At 45.2% G+C, this 23,531-nt stretch overlaps 1 protein-coding gene across 1 annotated transcript in view; it reads left to right on the top strand.

Annotated features, from left to right (window-relative positions):
* FAM234B (family with sequence similarity 234 member B) overlaps nt 1-23,447 on the top strand; it is a 31,868-nt gene extending 8,421 nt beyond the window's left edge. The window contains exons 2-13 of the mRNA XM_027594538.2: nt 1,890-2,288; nt 5,608-5,706; nt 8,302-8,490; nt 9,542-9,672; nt 13,312-13,459; nt 14,233-14,374; nt 15,401-15,544; nt 15,716-15,797; nt 18,930-19,085; nt 21,706-21,823; nt 22,496-22,716; nt 23,311-23,447. Coding sequence (XP_027450339.1) covers nt 1,890-2,288; nt 5,608-5,706; nt 8,302-8,490; nt 9,542-9,672; nt 13,312-13,459; nt 14,233-14,374; nt 15,401-15,544; nt 15,716-15,797; nt 18,930-19,085; nt 21,706-21,823; nt 22,496-22,716; nt 23,311-23,316 — 1,835 coding nt within the window. The 3' untranslated portion in view covers nt 23,317-23,447. The remainder of the gene's footprint in view (nt 1-1,889; nt 2,289-5,607; nt 5,707-8,301; nt 8,491-9,541; nt 9,673-13,311; nt 13,460-14,232; nt 14,375-15,400; nt 15,545-15,715; nt 15,798-18,929; nt 19,086-21,705; nt 21,824-22,495; nt 22,717-23,310) is intronic.
* Nucleotides 23,448-23,531: the final 84 nt, after the last annotated feature.

Raw genomic sequence — 23,531 nt, 5'->3', positions numbered from 1 at the left:
TTTAAGGCTGGATAATATCCCACTGGATGTATATACCACGTTTTTAATCCCATCAGGTATATCCTTTTAGTTTAAAAAAAAACTTTAAAAAGTTTTAGAATTAATGTTATTACAGCAGCCTATGGTTGTGTTTGCAAATTATTGTAACTAAAGTTATATGGGACGGTTAGGGAACGGTGTATCCTAATTAATAAAATAATTTGGTTCATAGAGTAGATGTGTAAATTGTAGGAGATTAGCTTGAACCTGTACTGACTTTATGGCATATCCTGGAAATACTAGTTTGAATTAAATTCCTAATAATTGATCTATTTTCTTATAATTTGTGCCTTTAAAAATCAAATCCATGTTGGATAAAATGAATAGCTTTGAAAGTGAAAATACATAAAAGTTTCCAGTTTGCCCAGTATCGTCTGTGGGTTTTTTTTTTTGTAAAATATTTAATGTTATAAAATATTTCTGTGTAATGTTTATTTTCATGAAATATTTATTGACTTTCTGTGTATGAAACACCAAGCTTTACACTAATGATTTTACTTCCTGTGTTAGTTTCCATATAGTGTTTTATTGTTTCATTTTATGTCTTGAGTAAACAAGACATAATATATGAAATGACATCACTAAGATAACAGTGACCAGAGGCAGAGATTTACATCAAGAATTCTTCTTTCTTCCTTTTTAATTAGCTGGGTGGTATTTTCTTTTTTATGTCTCTTCTTAATAAAAGATTTAACAGTATAGTTTAGTATATATAGTTTATATTAGTACAGTCTACCATGTAATTTCTAAAACCAGAAGTCTTTTCTTGTTTTTTGCTTGGTTATAGCATGAACAAAAGGCATAAAATCATTCAGTCCTTGGCAGCGGGGGCCAGGGAATGGCTTGGGAGGAGGTGTGCTTAAACTCTCCTATAATTTTCACCTCTCAGCCACCCCAAATAAATGTAGTGTCTAAGTAAAAACAGGGTGCTTGTTGTGTAAGCCAGCTTTGAGACAGGTCCTTTACCTCTGCATTCCTGCTTGATTCCCTCCCCTCCTAGAATACTTGCTCAGAATAGCATTTTTAAAGGTAAACACTGTTTACTGAAACGTGCTGACAGGGCATCAGAATCATAGGAAGCTCAGAAGTGAGTTTTAAGTAAGATGTCTCCAGGTGACATTTAGTGTTCAACTTTCCAAGTTGTTTCCATGGAGACAATTGGGAAGCCACAAATATCTGACTGTGAGAAGCAGTGTACAGAGAACAATTATTCTAAAGTTTAGGCAAGTTCCAGGGAAGATTGGAACATCACAGATCTAAGAAAATCAAAGGAAATACGCACATTAGGCATATGGAAGGTTGATATAAGAGCCATGTCTTTTTCATTAGTGAGATTCACACAAATTAAGAGAGTTTTGTTTGTTTGTTTGTTTCCAAACTAAAAAGGTATCTAAGGGATGCCTGGGTGGCTCAGTCGGTTAAGTGTCTGCCTTCAGCTCAGGTCATGATCCTGGGGTCCTGGGATGGAGTCCCCTGTTAGGCTCCCTGCTCAGCAGGGAGCCTGCTTCTCTCTCTCCCTCTGCCACTCCCCCCTGCTTGTGTGCTCTCTCTCTCAAATAAATAAATACAATCTTAAAAAAAAAGTAAAGATTAAAAAAATAAAAAGGTATTTGAAATTTACCACTTTCTCTGTTTCCTTTTCAATTTTCTTAAGCTCGTGAAAGCAGTAATTCTAGAACACTGATTTTCATTCTCCTCCCATTCTTTTCCTTACAGATAACCATCAAGAGCTAACCTTGTAAACTTAATTTGTTTTCTGTGTTTTCTTTTAGGTGTCCACAGTTGCCATGTAGTTGGTAAGGGTTTCTCCTTCCTAGTTCGCCCTGACGCTCTGTCTTTCTGTGTTTCAGGGAAGAAGAGCCCAGACCTAGGGGAGTATGACCCCCTCACACAGGCCGATAGTGACGAGAGCGAGGATGATCTTGTGCTCAACTTGCAGCAGAAGAATGGAGGGGTCAAAAACGGGAAGAGCCCTCTGGGAGAAGTGCCAGAGCCTGACTCCGATGCCGAGGCTGTGGGGGCTGTAAAGCCACATCTTTCAGAGGTCGCCACAGAGGGGTACCCCTCGGAACCTCTTGGGGGCCTGGAGCAGAAGGCAACCTCTTCCATCATGTCTTATGTGCGCACCTCTGTGTTTCTGCTAACTTTGGTCATCTCCATGATCCTGGTGCTCGTATGTGCTTTCCTGATCCCCTGTCCCCCCCGAGATCTGCACAGCACTTGGAGCCGCCACCTGGGCCTGCAGGGAGGTGAGTTGTAGCATTTCTCGCCCTAATTCTGTAAAATTTCGTGTTTACCTGTAATTCAGTAAAACTTCTGATTACGTGGAAAATTCCCTCCAGGTCTTTACAAATAAATGTGTGTCATATAACATCTCTCTCCCTGTGTGTGAAGGTGGTTAGGAGGTTAAGATTGGAAATAAAACAGATAGATTGATACAGCTCCAGAAGCTTGGGAAGATCACTGCTCTGTTGTGTTTCTATTGGCGTTGGTCTTAATTAGTTGCAGAGAGGACAGAGGATTGGTTTGCTGGGTCTCTGCTGTGCAGCCAACACCGTATTAGGGGAGAGCAAAGCCGTAGGAAGGGCTGTTTACCGAGAAAAGTAAGGCTCAAGGCCTGGCCAGACCAAAGGCCAGGGATTTTGTAGGACGCTCAGGCATTCGTCAATTATAGGAGCCTGACCCAGTTTGAATTTTAAAATAATTTCAAGTAAAATGAACTTGCTTTCTTGCAGTAAGTTTTCTTTCTTGCTCCTAATGGTTGGGGTGGTGCCACCCAAGCAATTCTAGCTATTGTGTCTCATTCTGGAGCAGATTTCTTTAAAACAGCTTGCTCTGGGTCAGGAATAAGGATTACATCTCAGCTGTCAGTGCTGAGTGGTCTTGTGTTTTGTAAACTTCACTGGGGTGAGAGGGGTTCAGAACGTACCACCACAAAATATGTTGCTTTGGCATATTGTGTGAGTTGAAGACACATGAATAACAGCAGATGCAAGAAGGGCACTCCAACCTTGACCTTTAAATTCTTCCTGGAAGCAGGAAATGAAACTCCCATGTGCAAGATGCCCTCCCTGTACCAGGAGGAAAGAAACATTCTCATCAACAGAGATGGGGAGTTGAGGCCAAGGGGAATCTGTGCAAACAGACCTTGTAAAATAACTCTTACCTTCCTGTAGTCTCCTCGTCCATGTTGGTTTCCTTTCCAGGGCTACCCCTCTTTGTTCAATGAGCACAGAAGCCCTGAGGCCTCGCCACCTGTGCTCTAGGTCTTTATGTTCAGTGGGGGCTCCCATGGACATGGAGAATCTCATTAAATAGACTTGAATGCTTCCCTCTTGTTAATCTGTCTTATTAATCAGTTATCTCATTTTCTGTCTTGTTACTCAGTCCCAGCTGGAAACCCTAAGAGGGTAGAGGAGAAATTTTCCCACCTCTACAAAACTCCCAGACCGCTACATCATTTTGATCTGGAAGTATTTTACCTCTGACATATCACTGGTCCTAGTTGATTTAGCTTCGGATGAGTTCTGTGTTCTCACTGTTACTATCTCTCAAGGCAAAACTGAGTAGATGTGACTTACAGTATGTTCCCACTACATAGGAGATCTCTCCCTCTCTTCCTTCCTTTTTTGGTGGTTTTTTTTTTTTAATATTTATGTATTTATTTGAGAGAGAGAGAGACAGAGATAGCGAGAGAGAGCATGAGCGGGGAGGAGAGGGAGAAGCAGGCTCCTGCTGAGCAGGGAGCCTGACGTGGGGCTCAGTGTGGGGCTGGATCCCAGGACCCTGGGATCGTGACCTGAGCTGAAGGCAGATACTTAACTGACTGAACCACCCAGGCCCCTTTTTTGATGGTTCTAAGTGAGCTCTTACAATATTTATATACGGTGTAAAAACTAGGAACAAATTGTTGGTGTATCCACCACTCAGTTTAAGAAATAGGACATTGGGGTGCTTGGGTGGCTCAGTTTGTTAAGCACCAGGCTCTTGATTTCAGCTCAGGTCATGATCTCAGGGTCCTGGGATTGAGCCCTGTGTTGGGCTCCATGCTTAGCAGGGAGTCGGCTTGAGGCTTCTCCCTCTCCCTCTGCCCCTCCCCCCACCACTCCTGCTCTCTTTCCCTCTCTCTCTCTCTCAAATAAATCTTTAAAAAAGAAGAAATAGGACATTATAAAGACCCTTGAAACCTCACCAAAGCCACCTCTTCCTGCCAAAGAGTTCCAGTATCCTGAGTTTTGTGTCGTTATTTCTTTACTTTTTGTTAAAGTTTTACCACATGATAAAATAATTTTGCCTATTTTGAATTTTATGTAAATGTAATTAAGCAGTCTTCTGTGACTTGCTTTTTGTTTAGCATGTTTATAAAAGCATTTTTTGAGATTCATCAATATTGATGCACTGTAACTAGAGTTTATTCATTTTTACTACTGTCTCATTTCCCATGGTATGAATATCCCATGATTTATTGATCCATTTTACTGTTGATGAACATTTTGGTGGCCTCTATTTTTTAAAAAATAAATAATGCTGTTAGGAAGATTCTTGTGCGTATTTCCTGATGCAATGTGTAAGAATTTCTCTCAGGCATTAACTTTTGATTGATATTGCTAGGTCATAGGGTGTGTGCATGTTCAATCTTAGTAGTTTATGTTAAATTATTTTCCATAGTGGTTATGCCAATTTACACTTCCACCAGCCACGTGTTGAGTTCTCTCCATATGTGGCAGGCATCCTCTAGACTCTACACTGTTGAGGGGTAGGACAGCACTATCTACTTGTCACTGCCCAGGCTGGAAGTCCAGGCTCCCTGCTAGGCCTCTTCTGACACCACTGGCAGGGGTGGGGGGCTGCCTCATTAATGCAGGGTGGGGTAGAACTGTTGGCTTCCCTTGTGTGTGGAGGACCCTAGGTGGGGAGGAAAGTCCCGGCTCCCCACCTGGCCTTCTCTGACATGACCTTGGTTGAGGGGTGGAGGGGTACCTTCTTATGATTGGGCAAAGGTAGAAATCTAGGCTCCCATTTAGCCTTTGTTGTGGGGCTGGGGCTGGGGCCACAGTTCTATATGTGTGGCGTTTGGTTGGAGTAGCACAGTTACCATCTAAAACTTTTTCTGTCTTGCTCTGCTGTTCCTTTCTTGGACCTTTGGCTAAGGGAGCCAGCTTTTCTTGGGCCTTTTTTGTCTGTACCTGTTGGCATTTCCGGGTTGCCAGCTTCTGTAGCACCTTGTCTGGGACATATGAGGCCAAAAGAAAACTCAGGGGAGTCATCACCTTGTTATTCCTTAGGCTTCTCAGTCCCTAGCCAGCCTACATTTTCCCCACCTTCCGGAGTCTTCTTACATTTATTTTCTCTGTAATGTGCAGGCAGTTGAGCTATACTTGGAGGGATCGACATAATTGTGTGTACTCTGTCTTATCCAGGAACCAGGAGTCGGCCTGGTGTTTATGAAGGTGCTGGCAGTGCTATGTGTCTGTTCCCTTTCTAACATGGAACAGAGAACTCGTTTGTGGCGACTTAACTCAGAAAAAGTTAACTCTTCACTTTTTCTGTTTTTGATATGTTTATCAGGTGCGGACCTATCTCCATTGGAATTGGCTGATGTGAATGGAGACGGCCTGCGTGATGTACTTCTTTCCTTTGTAACTTCAAGGAACGGGAGTGCAACTGGTAAGACACATGCATGTCTTTTAGAGGCTGCTACTGGACAGGCTCACTGATTGGAGGGGCTGTGAGCTAAGAGAAAAACATCAGCGTTGTCTCCTGACGGGCACTGTAGAAAAGGGTCTGGAGTGAATAGAAAGTCATTGTGGGGCTACCGTACATGACAAACCTTATCAGAAAGCTCCTGCATGTAAGTAAAGCTCATTTAAAGAAATCATGGAGATCCGTAGCTGGAAGGAACTTTTAGTAGTCACCCAGTCCCGTGAAGAAAGGGAGATCCAGGGCGCCTGGGTGGCTCAGATGGTTAAGCATCTGCCTTCGGCTCAGGTCATGATCCCAGGGTCCTGGGATCGAGTCCCGCGTCGGGCTCCCTGCTCCTTGGGAGCCTGCTTCTCCCTCTGCTTCTCTGTCTCTCATGAATAAATAAATAAATAAATAAAAAAGAAAGGGAGATCCAGAGAAGAAGAGACTTGTCCACACACTTGCAATGAACAGCATTAGTTCTTAAGGTTCTCGTGTTTTCTTCCAGCCAATTTTCCATTGCTTCTTAGATCATAGTAAATGTTGACACAATCCTACCTTCCCATCCCCAGCAGAAAGCTTCTTGTTCATGTTCTAAAATATTTTATCCACATTACCTTGGCCGGGTGCTTTCTTTTTACTGCTTCTATTTACTCCTCCCTCTCTGCTCTCCATCCTGCTGTCTGCTTTGGAAGGCTGACCAGTATGCATTATGTCAACAGGCTCCCTCACCTACCAATTTCTAGTTAGGTTTGGCCAACAGGGAGCACAGGCAAGAAATTGGAGGAGGAGAAGAGAGTGAGGAGAGGGTATTTGTTCTCTTGGCTCCCTCCCTGCCAGGATGACCTCAGGCCGCCTACGTTCTTGATCATAGGTCACATCCTCTCTTAAGGTGGTATTCTTATAGGACTTTTCTTTTCGTGGATTCCAGGAATCACTTCCTCTCCTTGTCTCTTTGGGCCTGGGACTGTTCTGAGGGACTGCGCTATCCCTCATGGTTTCTCTACAACCTGACCACATCTCTGTAAATAATCTCTTTATTAAACCTTACACAACTTAACCTAATTGAGTGTGCTGATACACATCAACTGGAAAAAAAAAAGAGGTTGCATTTTCAACATAGGTACATGGGGGCTCCTGGTTTGTCCTGCAGCACCCATTAAAGCGGGCGCACCCTGCAGTCTGTAAACTGATAGAGTAACTCTGGTTTGAGGCTGAGGATGTCCTAGTAGCTACTTTTTAATCATCCAGGCCCTGGGATAAACATCTAGGTATGTTCTAGAGAATTCTAGGCTGCCTGCTTCTCTGGTGTTATTAGTAGTACCTTTCTGAGTCTTGTGTAATATGTAGAAGCAATTTAGGAATAGATCTGTTTACAGAGAGGACCTTCAGCCTAGAAGGTTGACTTTTGGCTTTAATAGACTTTAATTACATTTTTTCTCTTCCTATGACTCATTAGCCTTTGAAGTAAAAAATTTTCCCCATCCGCTTTTAGATTTGGAGTTTTTTTTTTTAATCATTTGATATTTTACACAGTTTCCTGTTTATGAGGACTCGTATGGCAAGGCTGTGGGTTTGGACACCACACGGACCAGCCTGATTTGGTTACAGATTATAAAAATAACAGCTAATCTATGGTACTTCCTGTAAGCAATGCACTAGTATAAGGGCATAACAAATGTTATGAATGAATTTATCCCTCCACATAATCCTACGGGGTAGACTAATATTCTTATCCCCCATTTGCAGATGGGGAAACTGAGACATAGGGAGGTTAAGGAACTGGCTCAAAGTTCCATACCTGGTAAATGGTAGAGCTGGGATCCAAACGGTGTAGCTGAGAGACTATCTCTAGAGTTCATATCCTTGGCCCTTACGTTTTCCTAAGTATTCTTGGGAAACTACCGGGGCTGTGTCAGCTGATTCCATGGGACTCTAGACCAGGAAGACCTACTAAGTTGGAATCTTCAGGTTTATTTTTAAAACATTTACTTTTTCTGCTTTTAGGGAGCAACTTGCTAGCAACAATTAGAATTCAGGGATTCCTTTGCTCCCTGCTCTGTACATGTTCTAGATCAGTCTTACTTTTCTGAGCATGCCTTTCCCTTTTGATTTTTTTTTTTGTTGCTGTTCTCAGCAATGACTTTCCCATATTCTGGATTTTGCTCCTGTCTTTTATTCAGCAAATGATTGCTTGGTCGCTGTATGTGCTAGGTGTGTTGCGAGGCACTGAGGCTACAGAAATGAATGTGATAGTCTTTATCCTTCAGGGTATTTAGGATATTTAGTGGGGGCTGAGGTGACAGACATGTAAGCAAGCGTGCTGGGAGGGGTGCAGGATGCACACAGGGTGGCCTGGAGGAGGTCCACAGCATCTTGTCTGACATGAGGAATGTGTTGAGCAGATATGATAGGTGCTTTGTTGTTCACTTGGTGCCAGGAATATGGGAGGCTGTGGAAGACACGGGTGTGAGTTGCTGCCTTAGCACCCTTTACTTGTGGTTTTCCAGCCTCCTGCTCACCTGGACTGTTTACCTTCTCTGCCTCTTTTCCTTTCTTGTGTCTCTTGTGTGCTTTTAGGTGTCTCAAAGCCAGCTGCTATTCTGGTGTGCCTTTCGGGGATGAATGGCAGCACACTCTGGTCAAGTACCTTCCCCGAGGAGGCCCGGGATATAACATGTTTGGATCTGATGCCAGGAAGCGTGGCTGAAACCATCTGCCTTGTGACAGGGACACACAAGATGCTCAGTGCATTCAATGCGACATCAGGTAAAGATCATTCCACGAAAGTCTCTGTCCCAGTGAGCCGTAATCTCGGATCAGAACAGTCTCGTAGGGAAGGGACCTTTCCGCTCTCACATGGTGGGAAGTCTGATTTTCCTCCTTTGGAAGGGGGATTGGAGGTAAACAGAGGAAGGGGTTGACTAGGTTGAGTAATAGATCATGGCCAAACCTGTCTGGTGATAGGATGGGACTAAACTGAGTTACCCAAACAGAAACTACCCTGAGGCTTTGGCTTCTGAGTAGTCCTCCTCCTCTGTGCAAAAGACAACGGCGCTTTCTCTCTTCATATTTGATATAGATGGGGTCCAGGGGGAAACCTGGCCGTTAACCATTTAAAACAAGGGTCAGGGAAGATACTGAGGTTTGTTGATGCATCTTGATTTGACCTTTTACCTTCTTACTGTATTTAGACACCCATGACATGAGGAATGAGAGAGAATCAAATATAATGAAGGCCCTGTGCAAAACCATAAGTGTACTGCTTGTTAATGCTTTGGACTCGACCGAAGCTGAATGCATAGCAACCTTCCCAGTTTTAGAGGTTGGAGTTTGGTAGCGGGGTAATTCTGAGTGAAAAAAAAACTTAAATGTGAGTGAACCCCAGAACTGATGTCATTTGGAAAACCTCCTACAATTTCCCTGCTCGTGTGAACACGTGGTAGGAAAGAGAGTCGGTCTGGTTGGCTGCCCGTAGACGGTTCCTTAATAGTTGTAATAATCTCTAACAGATCAATGCCTCTGCCCCAGACAAGTGGGCTCCTCTTTCTTGGAGAGACTTCAGCACCTCCATTTTATCTAAAAAACCTAGGTGTGATGTTATCACATGGGTTTATTAGTCAGACACTTGAGGATTTCAGCTCACACTCCCTGCTGCCTTCGTCCTCAGTAAGATTAAAACTAAAAGAAAAGATGGGGTCTGCTATCTGTCATTTGCCCACTGAGTTTCTCTCTTCTGACCCAGGATCACTGCATCTGCCTTTTCCAGAGGCCAAAAGCTGTCATTGTGATTAGCCTATTTCCCCCTCCCCCCCCCCAGGGAAAGCCATTTGGACTTTAAACCCAACCTACTTATCCAATGGTACCCTGGCTGCCCCAGGGGTGGTGCTGCCGGACTTGGATGAAGATGGCGTTAGAGATCTTGTCGTTCTGGCCATCGGGGAATTGCAGGTATGCTCTACATTAAATGGTCTCCGTTTCTCGCAGGACGTGCTTCAACTTCAGTCAGTTCCTAGTATTGGTATTATAAATGCTGCTTGAAACCTTTTTACAAGGGCTTAGTTTAAGAAAATTCTCTCTGGGAGATTTAATGAATAAACTGCCATCATGAACTCATTTTCCCGGCAGTCTCGTTATGTTCTCATTGATTGTGGCATGGTGGAGCTTAGGAGCCAGAGAGCTCTGTGTTTACATTCCTGCTCCACTGTGGCTCTGTAGCCTCGGGCAAGCCATGGACTGTCTCCAAGATAGAACATGGGGATGTTCTATCTACGTACAGGGTTGTTGTGAAAGTTGGAGCTCACATATATGAAGTGCCTAAAGTAGTGCCTATTTTTTACCGTGTGGGTGTATTGTTAGTTATAGTATATATAGTTAACCTTTATATAAAACAATAAGACAGTTCCTCCAATATATATAGGAAACATCATACATTGAATAATAACAACAATGTCCTAAGAAAGAATAGTTGTAACACAGGCTATGACAATACAGACTTTGAGTCCAGTACACTTGTCCTTAAATTATGCGCCTTGATTATGCTTTGCTGGAGCTCCAGTGTACTAGAACTAGTTATTCTGTGCACAAATAAAATAATAGTAGTTTTCCTTCCTAAATCACAGGAAAGAATACATTAATGACCAGATTTATCTCCATTTTAAGTTTTTACTCCTAACACTTTCCTTCGAGCTTGTGTCAAAGTTCCTTTAAGACTTTTTCTCAGACTTCCTATGTGAGTTTGCCAGGAATTTTGCTTGTGGACAAAAGAATTGAACAATCAGCAAATAATATTTGTGGAAAAATGTGGATATAGATCATTTTGCTTTATTTGATAGCTTATTTTAATTTTAAGAGACCTTGTGTTTGCTCTTGTGATTTTTGTAATGCATATACATGGAGTAGAGTTATAAAATCTGCAAGTAAAATGATTTTGAACAGAGTGAAATCTATCAGTATTTTATGGTTTTCTGCCAGGAGCACCAGAAACAAACTGAAAGTGCTTCCCCAATCCCAAGTTTTGAGGTGCACTGCTCTAGTACATCTGGTGATACTTTGTAAGATGAAAACAAAGAAGTAAGGTAAATTTCTGAGGGCTAGTTAGTTTGATGGGTGCTTTCTGTTAGTTTTCCTTCCACTAGCAAGTTGGTCTCAAAGTAGATTGAACCAAAAACTCAATTATTTACATAATCTTTTTTTATCCCAGTCATTGTGAATAAAGAGACCAGGGTCTAGGGAAAATTTCAATAATTCCATCAGGGAGTGACTATCTGAAGGTCCCAAAGTGGAAAGTATGGGGTGTTTCTTTTTAATGGTTTAATGAAGTATGGTTAGCAGAGGCATAGCAAGAAATTGAACAAGTTTATATATCCTGAGCAAGTTTAAAAATCTTGGCGTTCATACCCTATATGGCTTCTTCCTAGCCAGTAGTGGTTGCCAGGCTGGAGGTTCAGGCTTTTAGGGACCCTCCACAGTGAGGCAGCCTCTATTAGAGGACCTGGCTTCTTGCCTACTCCTACTCTGTGCTTTTTTTTGGTCCTAACCAAACAGCAGAAAAAGTGTACTCTCCAACTTGCCTCACAGAATTTACTTATTTACACATAGTGTAGAGATATGAATAGTCTCCATTCTGTCTGAAATGTGATAGTACTAGAAACATCTTAGAGAAGCAATGGGTTTAGAGCAGTAGCCTCACCTTTATACTGACCTCTTTTGACCTCTAATGCCAGCAACAAAGAACCTGGGGAACCTGAGCTCTGGTTTACTCTAAGCTACAGTATGGAAGGCTCTCTCTTCTTAACGAATGGAACCTATTAGGTCTATGATTTAGAGTGATTGCATTCTTAGATCTGGGTTTAGAGTGAGGTGGGCTTGGGACATAGGAACTGATGGTTTGGGGTTAGAGAAGCTGATCTGGCCTAGAACATTAGTGGGAAGGGACCTCAAAAGCCATGTGGTTGACCCTCTCACACCATGTTATAATCTCTGATACAGTATTCCAGACACATTGGACTCTCCTTGAGTCCTCAGGCTAATGGGAATATCACTGATTTGTAAGACAGTTCATTTCATTTTTGGTCAGGTCTAGAAAATTCTGTCATATTGGTGAGAATTCTGCTTTCTCGTAGCTTCTACTCACTATTCCAGCTTCAGCTACTTTGAATGAATCCTAATCCTCTTTCTACATAAAAGCCCATTAGCCTTAGCCTCATCCTGCTAAGCCTGCTACTCCCAAGGCTAAATACCCCCAATTTCTTATACTGTCCCCCATGCAACATGAAATCTAGACCCCTCTCTTTCTTGCTTTCTTTCCCTTTGCACTCCATTTTATCCATATCTCTTTTGAAATGTTGTACCTGTATCTGAAAACAGTATTCTATTTGTGATATGACCAGTTATATCAATGTAAGGAAGTTGTTACTTTTTTTGATATAGGCTTTATATTTCTACTAATGCAGCTGAAGATTGTGATAGCCTTTCTGAGATTTAGTTTTTTTTGTAATGGGTTAAAGCACCCACCCCTTTTAATTAATCAATTAATTAATGGCCCCATTTCTTCTTTCAGATTTTGACTCATCTTCCAAGCCTAAGACTTCTTTGAATTTCGAATTTGCCATACAGTCTATTAGCTATCCCTTTCAGCTTTGTGATAAGTTTGAGATAAGCTATACATTCAAGTCCTTGATAAGAATGATTAGTAGGAATGGGACAATATAGCAGGGTGTTGTGACATTCCACAGAAACCTCCCTCTGGATTGACATTGACTCACTCTGGGTACACTGAAAACTGTATCTTTTTATCTTGTCCAAAAGAATTCATGATGCTAAACTTTGTCAAAAGCTTTAGTGAAGTCAGGATATCACTACAATTCTCGTTATTTCCCAACTGGTGACTCTATTCTTAAAAGAAAACGCTCTAGAGCAGGAGTTGGCAAACTGTGACCTGTAGGCCAAATTTGGCCCACTGCTTGTTTTTATAAATAAAGTTTTATTGGAACACAGTCAGTGCCTATTCATTTATTATTATCCGTGGTTGCTTTCATGCCATGGCGGTTGACTAGTTGCTTCAGAAATCATCTGGCTTACAAAACCTACAATGTTTATTTACCATTTGACTCTTCACAGGACAGGTTTGTTGATTTCTGCTCGAGAGTAAGGTTGATAGCAGCCAGGCAGGCTAGGCATGTAATGTTATGATGGGAGAGGCTGCCTGTATTGATTTTAGTTGGGACCAAATATTACTGGGGATTTCTGGGTTTGAGAGTAGAGACCAGGAGTCAGCTGTCTGTAGTTAACACTGGGCTAGAATTCTGTGCCTCAGAAGACTGTTCATCAAGCAACAACCATGCTTCAGAGAAATTGCCTAGGCTACCATAAAGATGGTTTTTGCACATATCTACCAAGGGAATGGGAATGATGGCTTCATTTTCTTACTTCCAGGGGAAAAAAAGTGAAGCAGGTTTGGCTTTGTGCTTTCTAACTTTGCGAAGTGTTTCTGAACCCTTAGCTAAAGAGAAAGCAGTGACTTTTGGAGAAACTACTTGGTTAGGAAATGATAGGGCATCTACTGACTCCGTTTTTTCACTTCTTCAGCCAGATCTGTGCTTTCTGTTGGTGTCTGGCCGGACAGGGAGTCCCGTGGGCCGACCCGTGAAGTACAACATCGTGGGAGTGGGGAATCTGATTGGTCCTCAGGTTTATGTCACCACAAATGGGGCTGTCTACATCCTGTTTGGCTTTGGTAAGAAGCAAAGCTAGTTTTGCTGCCGTTCCCCATCTGTGTGTGTGGTAGGCCTCCCTTTTGAGACAGAGTGAAAGCTCGGGAATTGCTGACCCCAGCCCTTTTGCCACCTCCTGTCCCAGGGGCCTCTCAGTCTCCCCCATGGATGGCTGGTTATTCACTCTGCTCTCCCCGGCTGCCTTCTCCAAAGAGAATACTCTTTGTCCAGCATTTCCTTCATCCCTCACCCACTCCGTGTTCAACCAGTCTGGGTGGGCTCTGTGAGACGCGTCCTTTTTTTTTTTATTTTATTTTTTTTTTATAAAGATTTTATCTAGGGACGCCTGGGTGGCTCAGTCAGTTAAGCGGCTGCCTTTGGCCCGGGTCATGATCCCAGGGTCCTGGGATCGAGTCCCGCGTCGGGCTCCTTGCTCAGCAGGGAGCCTGCTTCTCCCTCTCTCTCCCTCTGCTTGTGCTCTCTCTGTCAAATAAAATCTTTAAAAAAAAAAAAAGATTTTATCTATTAATTTGACAGAGAGAGAGTACAAGCAGGGGGAGCCTCAGAGGGAGAGGGAGAAGCAGGCTCCCCACTGAGCAGGGAGCCCGATGTGGGGCTCGATCCCAGAACCCTGAGATCATGACCCGAGCCAAAGGCAGACGCTTAACTGACTGAGCTACCCAGGGGCCCCTGTGAGACCCATCTGATCAGGCTCTGTGTCTCTTGCTCAGATCCTCACCCTGGGAGAGTTCTAGTAAATTCAGCTTCTCAGTGTTGATTCTTCCTGTGGTGCTAGGAAATATCCAAGCTGTCGCCCTGCGGGACATTTTTGTTCAGGCCCAAAATCGAGACAGCTTACCACCTTCTCTGCAGATAGAAGAGCCAGAATGGGAGAAACGAAGATCCATCAACCTGTCTGAGCTCATTGACATTTACAGGTAGGGCAGATGTCTGACCTTGTCACAGTTCAGTCTCCTGAGATCTCACGAGCTATGGAGTCCCCACGTTTGAACTGGGCCGGTGAATAAGGGGGCAGAGGTTTGGGGGGAAACAGTGCTAGCCTTAATATACCATCTGCCGATCTGGTGAGTTAGAGACGTTTTTTTCTTGGTAACATACGGTGCTGATGACTGTGTGTTGGTGATCGTGATTTGTGATCACTCTGCACATAGACTGCAAAGAAGGGTATTTGTTTAGTGTTCTGAGTCAGAGCGGGGCAGGCTGAGATGGGGAGACCTTTAGGCAAGGAGAGAGATTTATGTAAAAAAACCTGCCTGTAAAACTGAAGTATCTGCCCTACTCTTTTTCTGTGTCTTTCTCTTAGTTGAAGAATCATTTTGGCAGGAGCAAGGCTAGCATCCATGAAATCTTATTTTTTATTCTTGTTTATTTCTTAATCAAAAGCATGTCGTTTGTCACATGCAGTGGATTTTACCCATTTAACCCCAGGCCTGGGTAGTGATTGTCTTCATTCTCTTCTATCAGAAATTTCAGATCATTTTCTAGCATTTTCTCAGACAGTATCACATTGTTTCAGTGAATTGGGCAGGTGTTAAATCGAATGGTCCCAGTTGTCCAGGAAAAGAAATAACTCGAAGCAGTGTAGACCATGAGTTGTTATGCAAGCTTAGTGACAGTCTCAGGCCTCCTTTCCAGGTCTCCGTCTGCCTTCCCTGCCATTATCATTGGCTCTGTTATCTTCCCCAGAGTATCCAATGTGAGAGATCTGGCTCTGCAGCCCTTCCCCTGGGAGTTCCTTTTGAACTTGCATGAATTTTCTAGGGATTCTTGCTTTCTAAAATGAGATTCAGCTGGAACGACAGAGTGCCCCCCTCGATAAGATAACGGTGGAAGTTGAATACAAGAGTATATAGAAACACGTACCCCGAGAGAAAGAGCCCCAACTTGTGGGTCTGGAATCTCATCCAAGCTGGAGACTAACCACTGGGTCTTGTTTAACTCAGCGATGGTGTTGAGCTACTCCAGATGGTGAAGGCACCTGATTCCAACAGCAGCAACCTCCTGATTACAACCAGACAAAGCCTCGTCCTGCTTCGGGGGCAAAATCTTACACCTTCCTGGACACTGAGCCTGCAAGGCCTGCACAGGTTTGCTGTGTGCGCCTCCTATGGGCTGCTCTTTTGATCTGCTTTCCCACGTTTAAAAAAATTGCCCAGAACAATTGCCTGATATCTGGGGTGGTGCAGGAGAGGGAGAAAGAAGTCCTTGATTTCCTCTTCTGCTTCACTCCTCATCACTTACTTTGTTCTCCTTTGCAGCCAGCCTACTCCTGGGTATTTCACAGACGATCAGACCTTAGACTTCCTTCTCCAGATACAGGATGGAGTTGGGATGAAAAAGGTAAAACTTTGGGACTCAAATCAATTAAAACATCTAGAAAGTGTATTTGTTGTGTCCAGCCGTACGCTAGGCACTGTGAGAAATAAGAACCTAAAGTATGGTCCCTTCCTTCAGAGAACTCAAAGTCTAGCTGTTGGATAAAATGAAAACTCACAGGTTAGTGCTAAAATCTGTAGCATTGGAAGCTTTTCCAGCTAACCTCCTTCCTGTACGTGAATTCCCTCTTCTGAATTCTTAACTTAGAGTTCGGCACTAGGAACCTTCTGAAGTCTCTTGGTGGGGAAAGGTAGGCATAAATAAACTTAGTACTTAAGTATGTATCTTCCTAAGATTTCAGAGAAGGTGGGATATCTGGGGTGGCTGGATTGTTATGGAAGACATAAAAAAGGAGGGAAAGATGATGAGCAGGACCTCAAAAGTTGAATTGTATTAATATGAGGAGGGGTGGATATGAAGGCCTGTTGGGTCAGGAACACCGACACCAGAATGCCCAGAGACAGAATAGTATGGCATGTTCTAGGGACACTGAATAGGTCTTTCTGATTTTACATGAGGTTGCATATTGTGAAGATATAATGATTGGATAGGCAGTTTTCGTTATTTTTTTAAAGATTTATTTATTTTAGAGAGAGAGCGTGCGTTCACGCACGAGCAGGGGAAGGGGTAGAGGGAGAAGGGGAGGGAGACTCTCAAGCAGACTCTGTGCCCAGTGAGGAGCTGACACAGGGCTTGATCTCACCACCCTGAGATCATGACCTGAGCCAAAATCAAGAGTTGGGACTTGATCCCAGGACCCTGAGATCATGACCTGAGCCGAGGGCAGATGCTTAACTGACTGAGCCACCCAGGCGTCCCTAAAATTTCTTTTTTATAATTAACCTAGCTTTTTGGTTTATCTTCACTGTAAAATATGTATTTATATTATTGTACACCGTTCTCTGGGAGCCAACTCAACACTTAATCATCGCCTCTAATGTCTGCCAAGTCCTGTGCCAGATGCACAGATAATGTCTCTGGAGACATAGCATTAATGAAGACAGGGCCCCGGTCTCGTATAGTTTGTAGTCGCTGGGGTGCCTATATGCACACAGCTCTGCCAGGTCTTGGTGAGTGCTGTAATGGAGGTCCGCACAAGGCCACAGGGCATGGGGAGCAGATATAGTGAAGGGAGTCAAGAGGTGCTTCATGTTGGTTGTGGGCTAGATGTTCACATCATGAAAGCAGAGAAGTGGTTTGCTGGATCCGTATATAAGGAGAGGCTGAGGGGCCTTTCCGCCAGGGAGATCCGAGATCCGAGTGAGCTCAGCGGATGGAAGGCCCTGAAAAGCAGGGCTACAGCATTTAGGTGACGTATTGGAGGCAGTAGGGTTATTTGGTCATGAGCGGAGGACAGAGCTGATTGATAAAGGCATCACTTCAGGGAGAGTCTTCCAGCAGTGCTGGGTAGGAAAGAAGCAATGTCTGATGGTGTTTCAAAAGAATTTCAGGTAGAGATTGGAGTTTTCATTGGCATTCCCAGCAGGATTAAGGGAGAAGGGTGTGTGTATATATATATATATATATAGCTTGATTAAGAGCTGAGATGCTGAGGGTTTGGACCTGGAATTTAATCCTGGCTCCACTGCTTATTGGTGGCCTTGGGCAAATTACATAATCTCACCTAACTGTAGATTTTATGTCTATAAAGTGGGGGTGATAATATTACCTGTCTTCATAGGGTTATTATGACAGTTAAATAATGTGTGTGACTGGATACAATTTTTTAGTGTGGTGTCTCAAGACTTTTCTCTCAAACTACCAAAGGGAATCTTGAACTGCTGGCTTTGGGGAGTCTGTCTCTCCAGGTCTGAGCATGGACACAGAAGGGCCGGATCGAGGGGCTGGAAGAGTAGGGAAGTGGTTGTTGACAGGGGTGCAGGCCTTCTACTTACCCAAGAACAGACACTGAGGAGAGGGGCCGTACAGACAGGGGCTGGGCGTGGGTGGGGAGTTTCTTGTGGATTTGGGCCAAGGAGAGGCTCTAAAAGGATGAAGTGCAAGGTATTTGGGGTGAAAAGGAGATAGAAATGTGGCCAGGGATTATGAGCTCAGTCCCCTTCATTATCCTGTGAGAGGTGCTACAGAGGAATACATTTTCTCTTGGTTTATTTGTTTGCCTGTCTCAATGTGCTCTTTTGGATTTGAGACCAGCCTGGGGCTGAGCTCCGTATGCGTGACACCCAGGAGTCGAACTCATAAAGCCTGTAGCACAGCGCGTGGCGCAGGCATCCACTCAGTCGCTGCCCCCTCAGTGGGCGCTGTGGTCGTGGGAGGGAGGGAGCGGGCCGGAGGCGCTGCTGTGGGCCTCGTTACAGCGCCCCCCCTCCGAAGGGTTGCCCTCTCTGGAGGAGGACTGCCACAGACTCCGAACGGTCTTGAGTTCCAGCCTGTCCCGGAGCCTCCATTCCCTCATCTGCAGAATGAGAGGAGGATTGGTTGCTTTATACTGGTCCCGTCCCACTCGAGGATTTGGCAGACCTTTACACTCTACCTTTAGGGCGCCCGGGTGGCTCAGTTGGTTGGGCGACTGCCTTCGGCTCCGTCGTGGTCCTGGAGTCCTGGGATCGAGTCCCGCGTCAGGCTCCCTGCTTGGCGGGGGGTCTGCTTCTCCCTCTGACCCTCCCCGCTCTTGTGTGCTCTCTCTCTCTCTCTCTCAAAGAAATAAATAATAAAATATTAAAACAAAATAAACTCTACCTTTAAACTCCCCTTCTATAGACAAGGGCTACAGAAAACCAGGTCTGGTCCCTCGTCGCTGTTTAATGCTCTCTGCATGCCCAGTTTGTTCACATGTAGTGAGGTCAACCTGTTAATATATGTGGTTTTTCATTCTTTTGTGTGTTTTCTTGACCTGCTTCCTTTTTTTTAAGAGAGGGAGTGGGGGCAGGGGCAGAAGGAAAGGAGAGGGAGAGAGAAAATCTTGAGCAAGCTCCATGCCTGGTGCACAGCCCAACGTGGGGCTCCATCTCACAACCCTGAGATCATGACCTGAGGTGAAATCAAGAGCCGGTTGCTGAGCGACTGAGCCACCCATGTGCCCCAGCCTGCTGCCTTTCTGAAGGTGGGCTGTACTCACTGTCTTCTCTCTTGCAGATGATGGTGGTGGATGGGGACTCAGGCTCCATTACCTGGAGTTACAGTGCTCCCTGTCACATGAAAGAGACGCCAACCACGTCAGCAGTTACTTCGGACCAGAAGTCAGTCTTCCTCTTCTGGGCTGAAGGGATGTCAGCTGCATCTCCCAGTTCTGTGAGTGAGCCTGGCGGGCGTGGGGAGGGGGGTCGTTTTGTCGCTTGGTGAGATGACAGCCGCTCTGCCGGGCTGCCTGGGTCTGGAGGGGTTAGTGGAGAAGCCACGCTTCCAAGTGGGTGTGGGTACAGCACAGCAGCAGCCGAGTGCGCAAGGCTGGAACCTGCTTCCTCCCGAGCTCCGCTTGCCCTGGCCTTGCCTTTCAGCCAAGCACTGTGAAAGCTGACAGCAGCCCCTGGCTACAGCTGCCAACGCTGGGAGTCTAGGTGAAACAGAAGTCCTCTCAAGACGCTAGGTCCAAATCTCCAGATGATTCACATGTGCTGTAGTCAAAGAGAAGTAACTGTGACTCGTCTGGAACGGGCAGAGGAGGTTTCATGGTGGGTGAGGCTGGGCTTCGAGATGAATAAACTGAGTCTGCAGAAACGGTGTGGGGCAGGGATGGCCAGGCAGCTGGAGAGGACGGTGACGGGGCTGAGGTTGAGGGGTCACCTCGGGGAATAATAGGAGAGAAGATCCGATGCCCGGAAGGCAGATTTTCGAAAGTCTCAAATGCTATCCTGCAGTATTTTAATGGGGTTGATGAGGCAGGGTACCACCTAGAAGAGGTGCCTGGGAGTTTTTGGTAAGATCCACCCTGAGTTGGTTCAATGAAACATATCTTTTTTTTTTTTTTAAGATTTTATTTATTTATTTGAGATAGAGAGCGAGCAAGTGATGGAGGGAGAGCGCGCAAGAGCGGGGAGGGGCAGAGGGAGAGGGAGGGAGAGAAGCAGGCTCCCCGCGGAGCAGGGAGCCTGACGTGGGGCTCGATCCCGGGACCCCGGGATCATGACCTGAGCCGAAGGCAGACGCTTAACCGACTGAGCCACCCAGGCGCCCCTCAGTGAAACCTATCTTGACCAGCACCTGCTCTGTGCCAGGCACTGTGTTCTCTGTAGGGACCTAAGGATAGACTGGAAACAGTGCTGGTGCCCTAGCAGAGAAGGCAGATGGTCCCCGGATGCTGGGGGGACCCGGAAGGATGAAGAATCCTGAATTCATCGACCGTGCACTCTTGGACAAGCCACCTAACTTTTCTGAGCCCCGTGCTCTTTATTCATCAATGGAGATGCTAACATATTCCCTCATTTTGAAGATCAGATTTACTCAAAATCTAGATTATAGTCCTAACTCTGCCCTGCCCTAACATGTGCCCACAGATAGTTCACCTGACATGTTAACTTCTGGTTTCCTCACTTAATAAAATGAGGGGATTAGAAGAGGTGACTCTCCAATGTAAGTGTCTATAAATCACCACAAAACAAAGGCATCTTACAGATGCTGTAATTGAAGCACAAATAAGAGGTTTAGGTGGAAGCACAAAGGGAGGGGTACTTTGTTGGGGGCAGCTGGGGAGCTTTTCGTAAAAGAGGCAGCATTCAGGTGTAGGATCTAAGGTCGAGGGTTGTTTTCATGCGTGGAAATGGGCTCCAGAGAATTGTTAGACAGTCTCAGGGGGAAGTAGGGTTGGCAGACGTTAGACGGATCAAAGGTTACAGCCAGACATTCCTGAAGCACGGCCGGCCAGGTGAATGATGGAAGAGGCTGGAAAAGGCAGATTTGGGTTAAATGGTTTAAGGCCTTGGCTTTCAGGCTAAGGAATTTGGGCTCCATTCCGTGGGCAGTGAGGAGGGAGTTTGGCTCTTTGCTTGTCATGTGGACAGTCAGAGGTCTGTCCTGTCAGGTTTGTGATCCTGAGGGTATGTGGAAAATGCCCTCTTGTGCTTCCTGGCACGTGGTGGGAGTGTGGCTGCAAGCGTCCTGCCTATGTTTCTTCTCACTTCGTGGACTTCCTATGCTAAGAAAATGGGATTCCCGTTTCCTCCACTAGTGGGGTCCAGGATGGTCCCGGGGTGGGGGAGGTACTTGGGAAGCTTGGTAGAGCAGTCATTTACTAATCCGTATGTGCTATTTGTGTGCTTTAACAACTGCGTGGCCGGGCTGCACACATGTGTGAGAGCCAAACGTCCTCCCTGCACCGGGGTCAGGCTGGCGAAGGCAGTTCCAGTGTGCATTTCTTCTGCTGTCAGGACTCTGGAGACTGCCACTTGGAATTGGAATTTTTGTTGTAGAATTAATGATTTGCCTCTGTCTGGACAGTGTTCGGTTTGTTTCAGGAACTGAGAAGATTTTTGTGATTTTAGCTTGATTCTTGCAATTGCCTTTCATATCCAATGAGAGATGTCTTTTCATGTATACATTTTGTGTCCACGAAGCCCCACCACGAAGCAAGAGATGACCCAGTGTTCTAATACTCCCACAGGCAGAAGGCTTGGATTCCCCCCCTGCTCACCCAGGGCATGCACATTTCCATTCCTTTTTTCTTCTCATAAGGTAGAAAGCGTTTTATACTCTAGTGGTTTGAAGAAGTTAGTGATTAGTCTGTTTTGAGTGCTCTGAAATATGTCTCTTGTATATGGGAGTTTCTCTCAAATGCATGCTTGTAGTTGGGGTCAGGTCATAGCATCTGAGAGGAATGAGTAATCACCACGGTCTCCTCTGCCCTTTTCATCGGAGGCCTGTCACATGTGGGAATGCAGAGTTGCCTACATTCTTCCCTTTGGCTTCTCATTGTCAGGATGTCATCCCAGGAACTGGGCCACCCAGCCTTCACCACCTTTACCTCCTGCATCCAGCATTCCCCTCTATCCTTCTGGATCTGGCCAATGCCACGGGCACAGTGATGGCTTCCGAGGGTAAGTCCTAGTGATGGTAGGGGCTGCGTACAGATGAGGGGAGAAGGTGTGCTGGCTGTGTGTGTGAGGATACCCTTGTCTCACCGAGGGAGGGACGTGTGCCTTCAAACAACAGCAGGGGGGTGGGGACATTGAGCCCTTCCCACGCATCCTACAGAATCCTCTGACTGGATCTGAGTTGTTTTTCAATATTAGCGTAAAACATTATTCAGTGGGCATTAACTAGTGGTAATTAGGAATTGAGACCCTTTTTATTACAACACCTGTTTTAAGGATAAGAGACAAGTGCTGGCGAGGCAGATAGCTTCTGTGACCGTGTACTGACAGTCTAGGAAGTCTCAGAAGTTCTAGTCCCCTATGCTCACTTTTTGTCCAGTTGTCACCACAGTTGGCATATCCTTGTCTCCTGATTTGGGGCTTTCTTAGAAACAGCTTCAGAAAAGGAAAGGTCTAAAGACCGAGGGGAATGTGCTGCTTGGCCGGCATCCTGTCATTCCCCACTATGCACCCACTGTCTGGCTCGGTGCCAGGCATTTATTAGGTGCTCAATAAACTTCGTGTACGAATTAATGAGTAAATGAATGAATGAAGCTTGTTGCTAAGTCAAGCCACTCTCCTGTTAGCAGAAATTTTCTGTCCTCGTTAATTGCTCTTGTTTTTGTCCTTCCTCAGTTGGAATTAACGACCTCTGGAAAGATGCCTTTTATGTTACCAGGACAACAGGGCCAAGCTCTGAAGGCCATCCGGCACCCCTGGTGGTTAGCAAGCTTAGTCTACGGTGGGCACTGATGGAAGGCCAGGTGGTGCAGCTCGAGGACACCACCCCCAAAATCGGCCGTGGGGAGCTTCGGAGATTCCTCTCTAGGATAAAGTTTGTTGATCCTCCCCACCAGGTGAATCTCTTCTGAACGATATATTTGATTACTACTAAGGGTTTGGGGCAAAGGCTACCAACTCCAGCTTTGTTCTCTAGAAAGTAGCGGGGAGTAGGAACCTTCTTGATTAGCTGGGTGTCAAGAACGTTGTTCGAGAGCAGCTCTATTTTCTTAGGGTGCTTTATGACCATTCAGAAATGGTACTCAGTTGTTTTTAGCTGGGAATGGTACCGTCGCCCTTAGGGGACACTTGGAAATGTGGGGTCATGGTGTCTATTATCTCAGTGACTGAGGGGGTGGATATGACCGGTATTTTCTGGGGAGGGGCTAGTGATGCTAACATCGTGCAACACTTGTGCAAGTTACATACTCCAAAGGATTATCTTGCTCAGAATGCTAACCTCCCAGCCCTCAAATACTGTGGTCTAGTTCAATGTTCAAGAGTTTGTCACGGAAAAAACAAGGTTCCTGGATCTTTCTGGCAGGACTTACGAACTATCAGGGCTAGACAAAAGGACAGACGAGCAGAGAAATAGCCTGACCTTTGGGTTTCCTCCATTTCTCTGTCATGAAAAGAATGAAAGTCACTGATACCTGCACTCTTTCCCCTAGATATAGTCTGAGGAATCTTCCATCTCAGAAGAAGTGAACAGAGTGGTACCATCTCTCTCCCAGCAGCATCACGTCAGTTCTTTGGAGAGAAGGAAGACTTCAACCTCACTTCACCGGCTCTGCGTGATTGTCACAAAGCACTCTGAGGGCGCATTCTCGGATGACAGCACCATCCGTTTGGCTGGGGTGTCTGACCTACCTTCCCAGTCCCTGCATTAACC

Source organism: Zalophus californianus, chromosome 9 (genome assembly GCF_009762305.2).
Source record: "Zalophus californianus isolate mZalCal1 chromosome 9, mZalCal1.pri.v2, whole genome shotgun sequence".
Taxonomy (NCBI): domain Eukaryota; kingdom Metazoa; phylum Chordata; class Mammalia; order Carnivora; family Otariidae; genus Zalophus; species Zalophus californianus.
The sequence above is the reverse complement of the archived record's forward strand: the minus strand, read 5'-3'. Positions and strand labels throughout refer to the sequence as shown.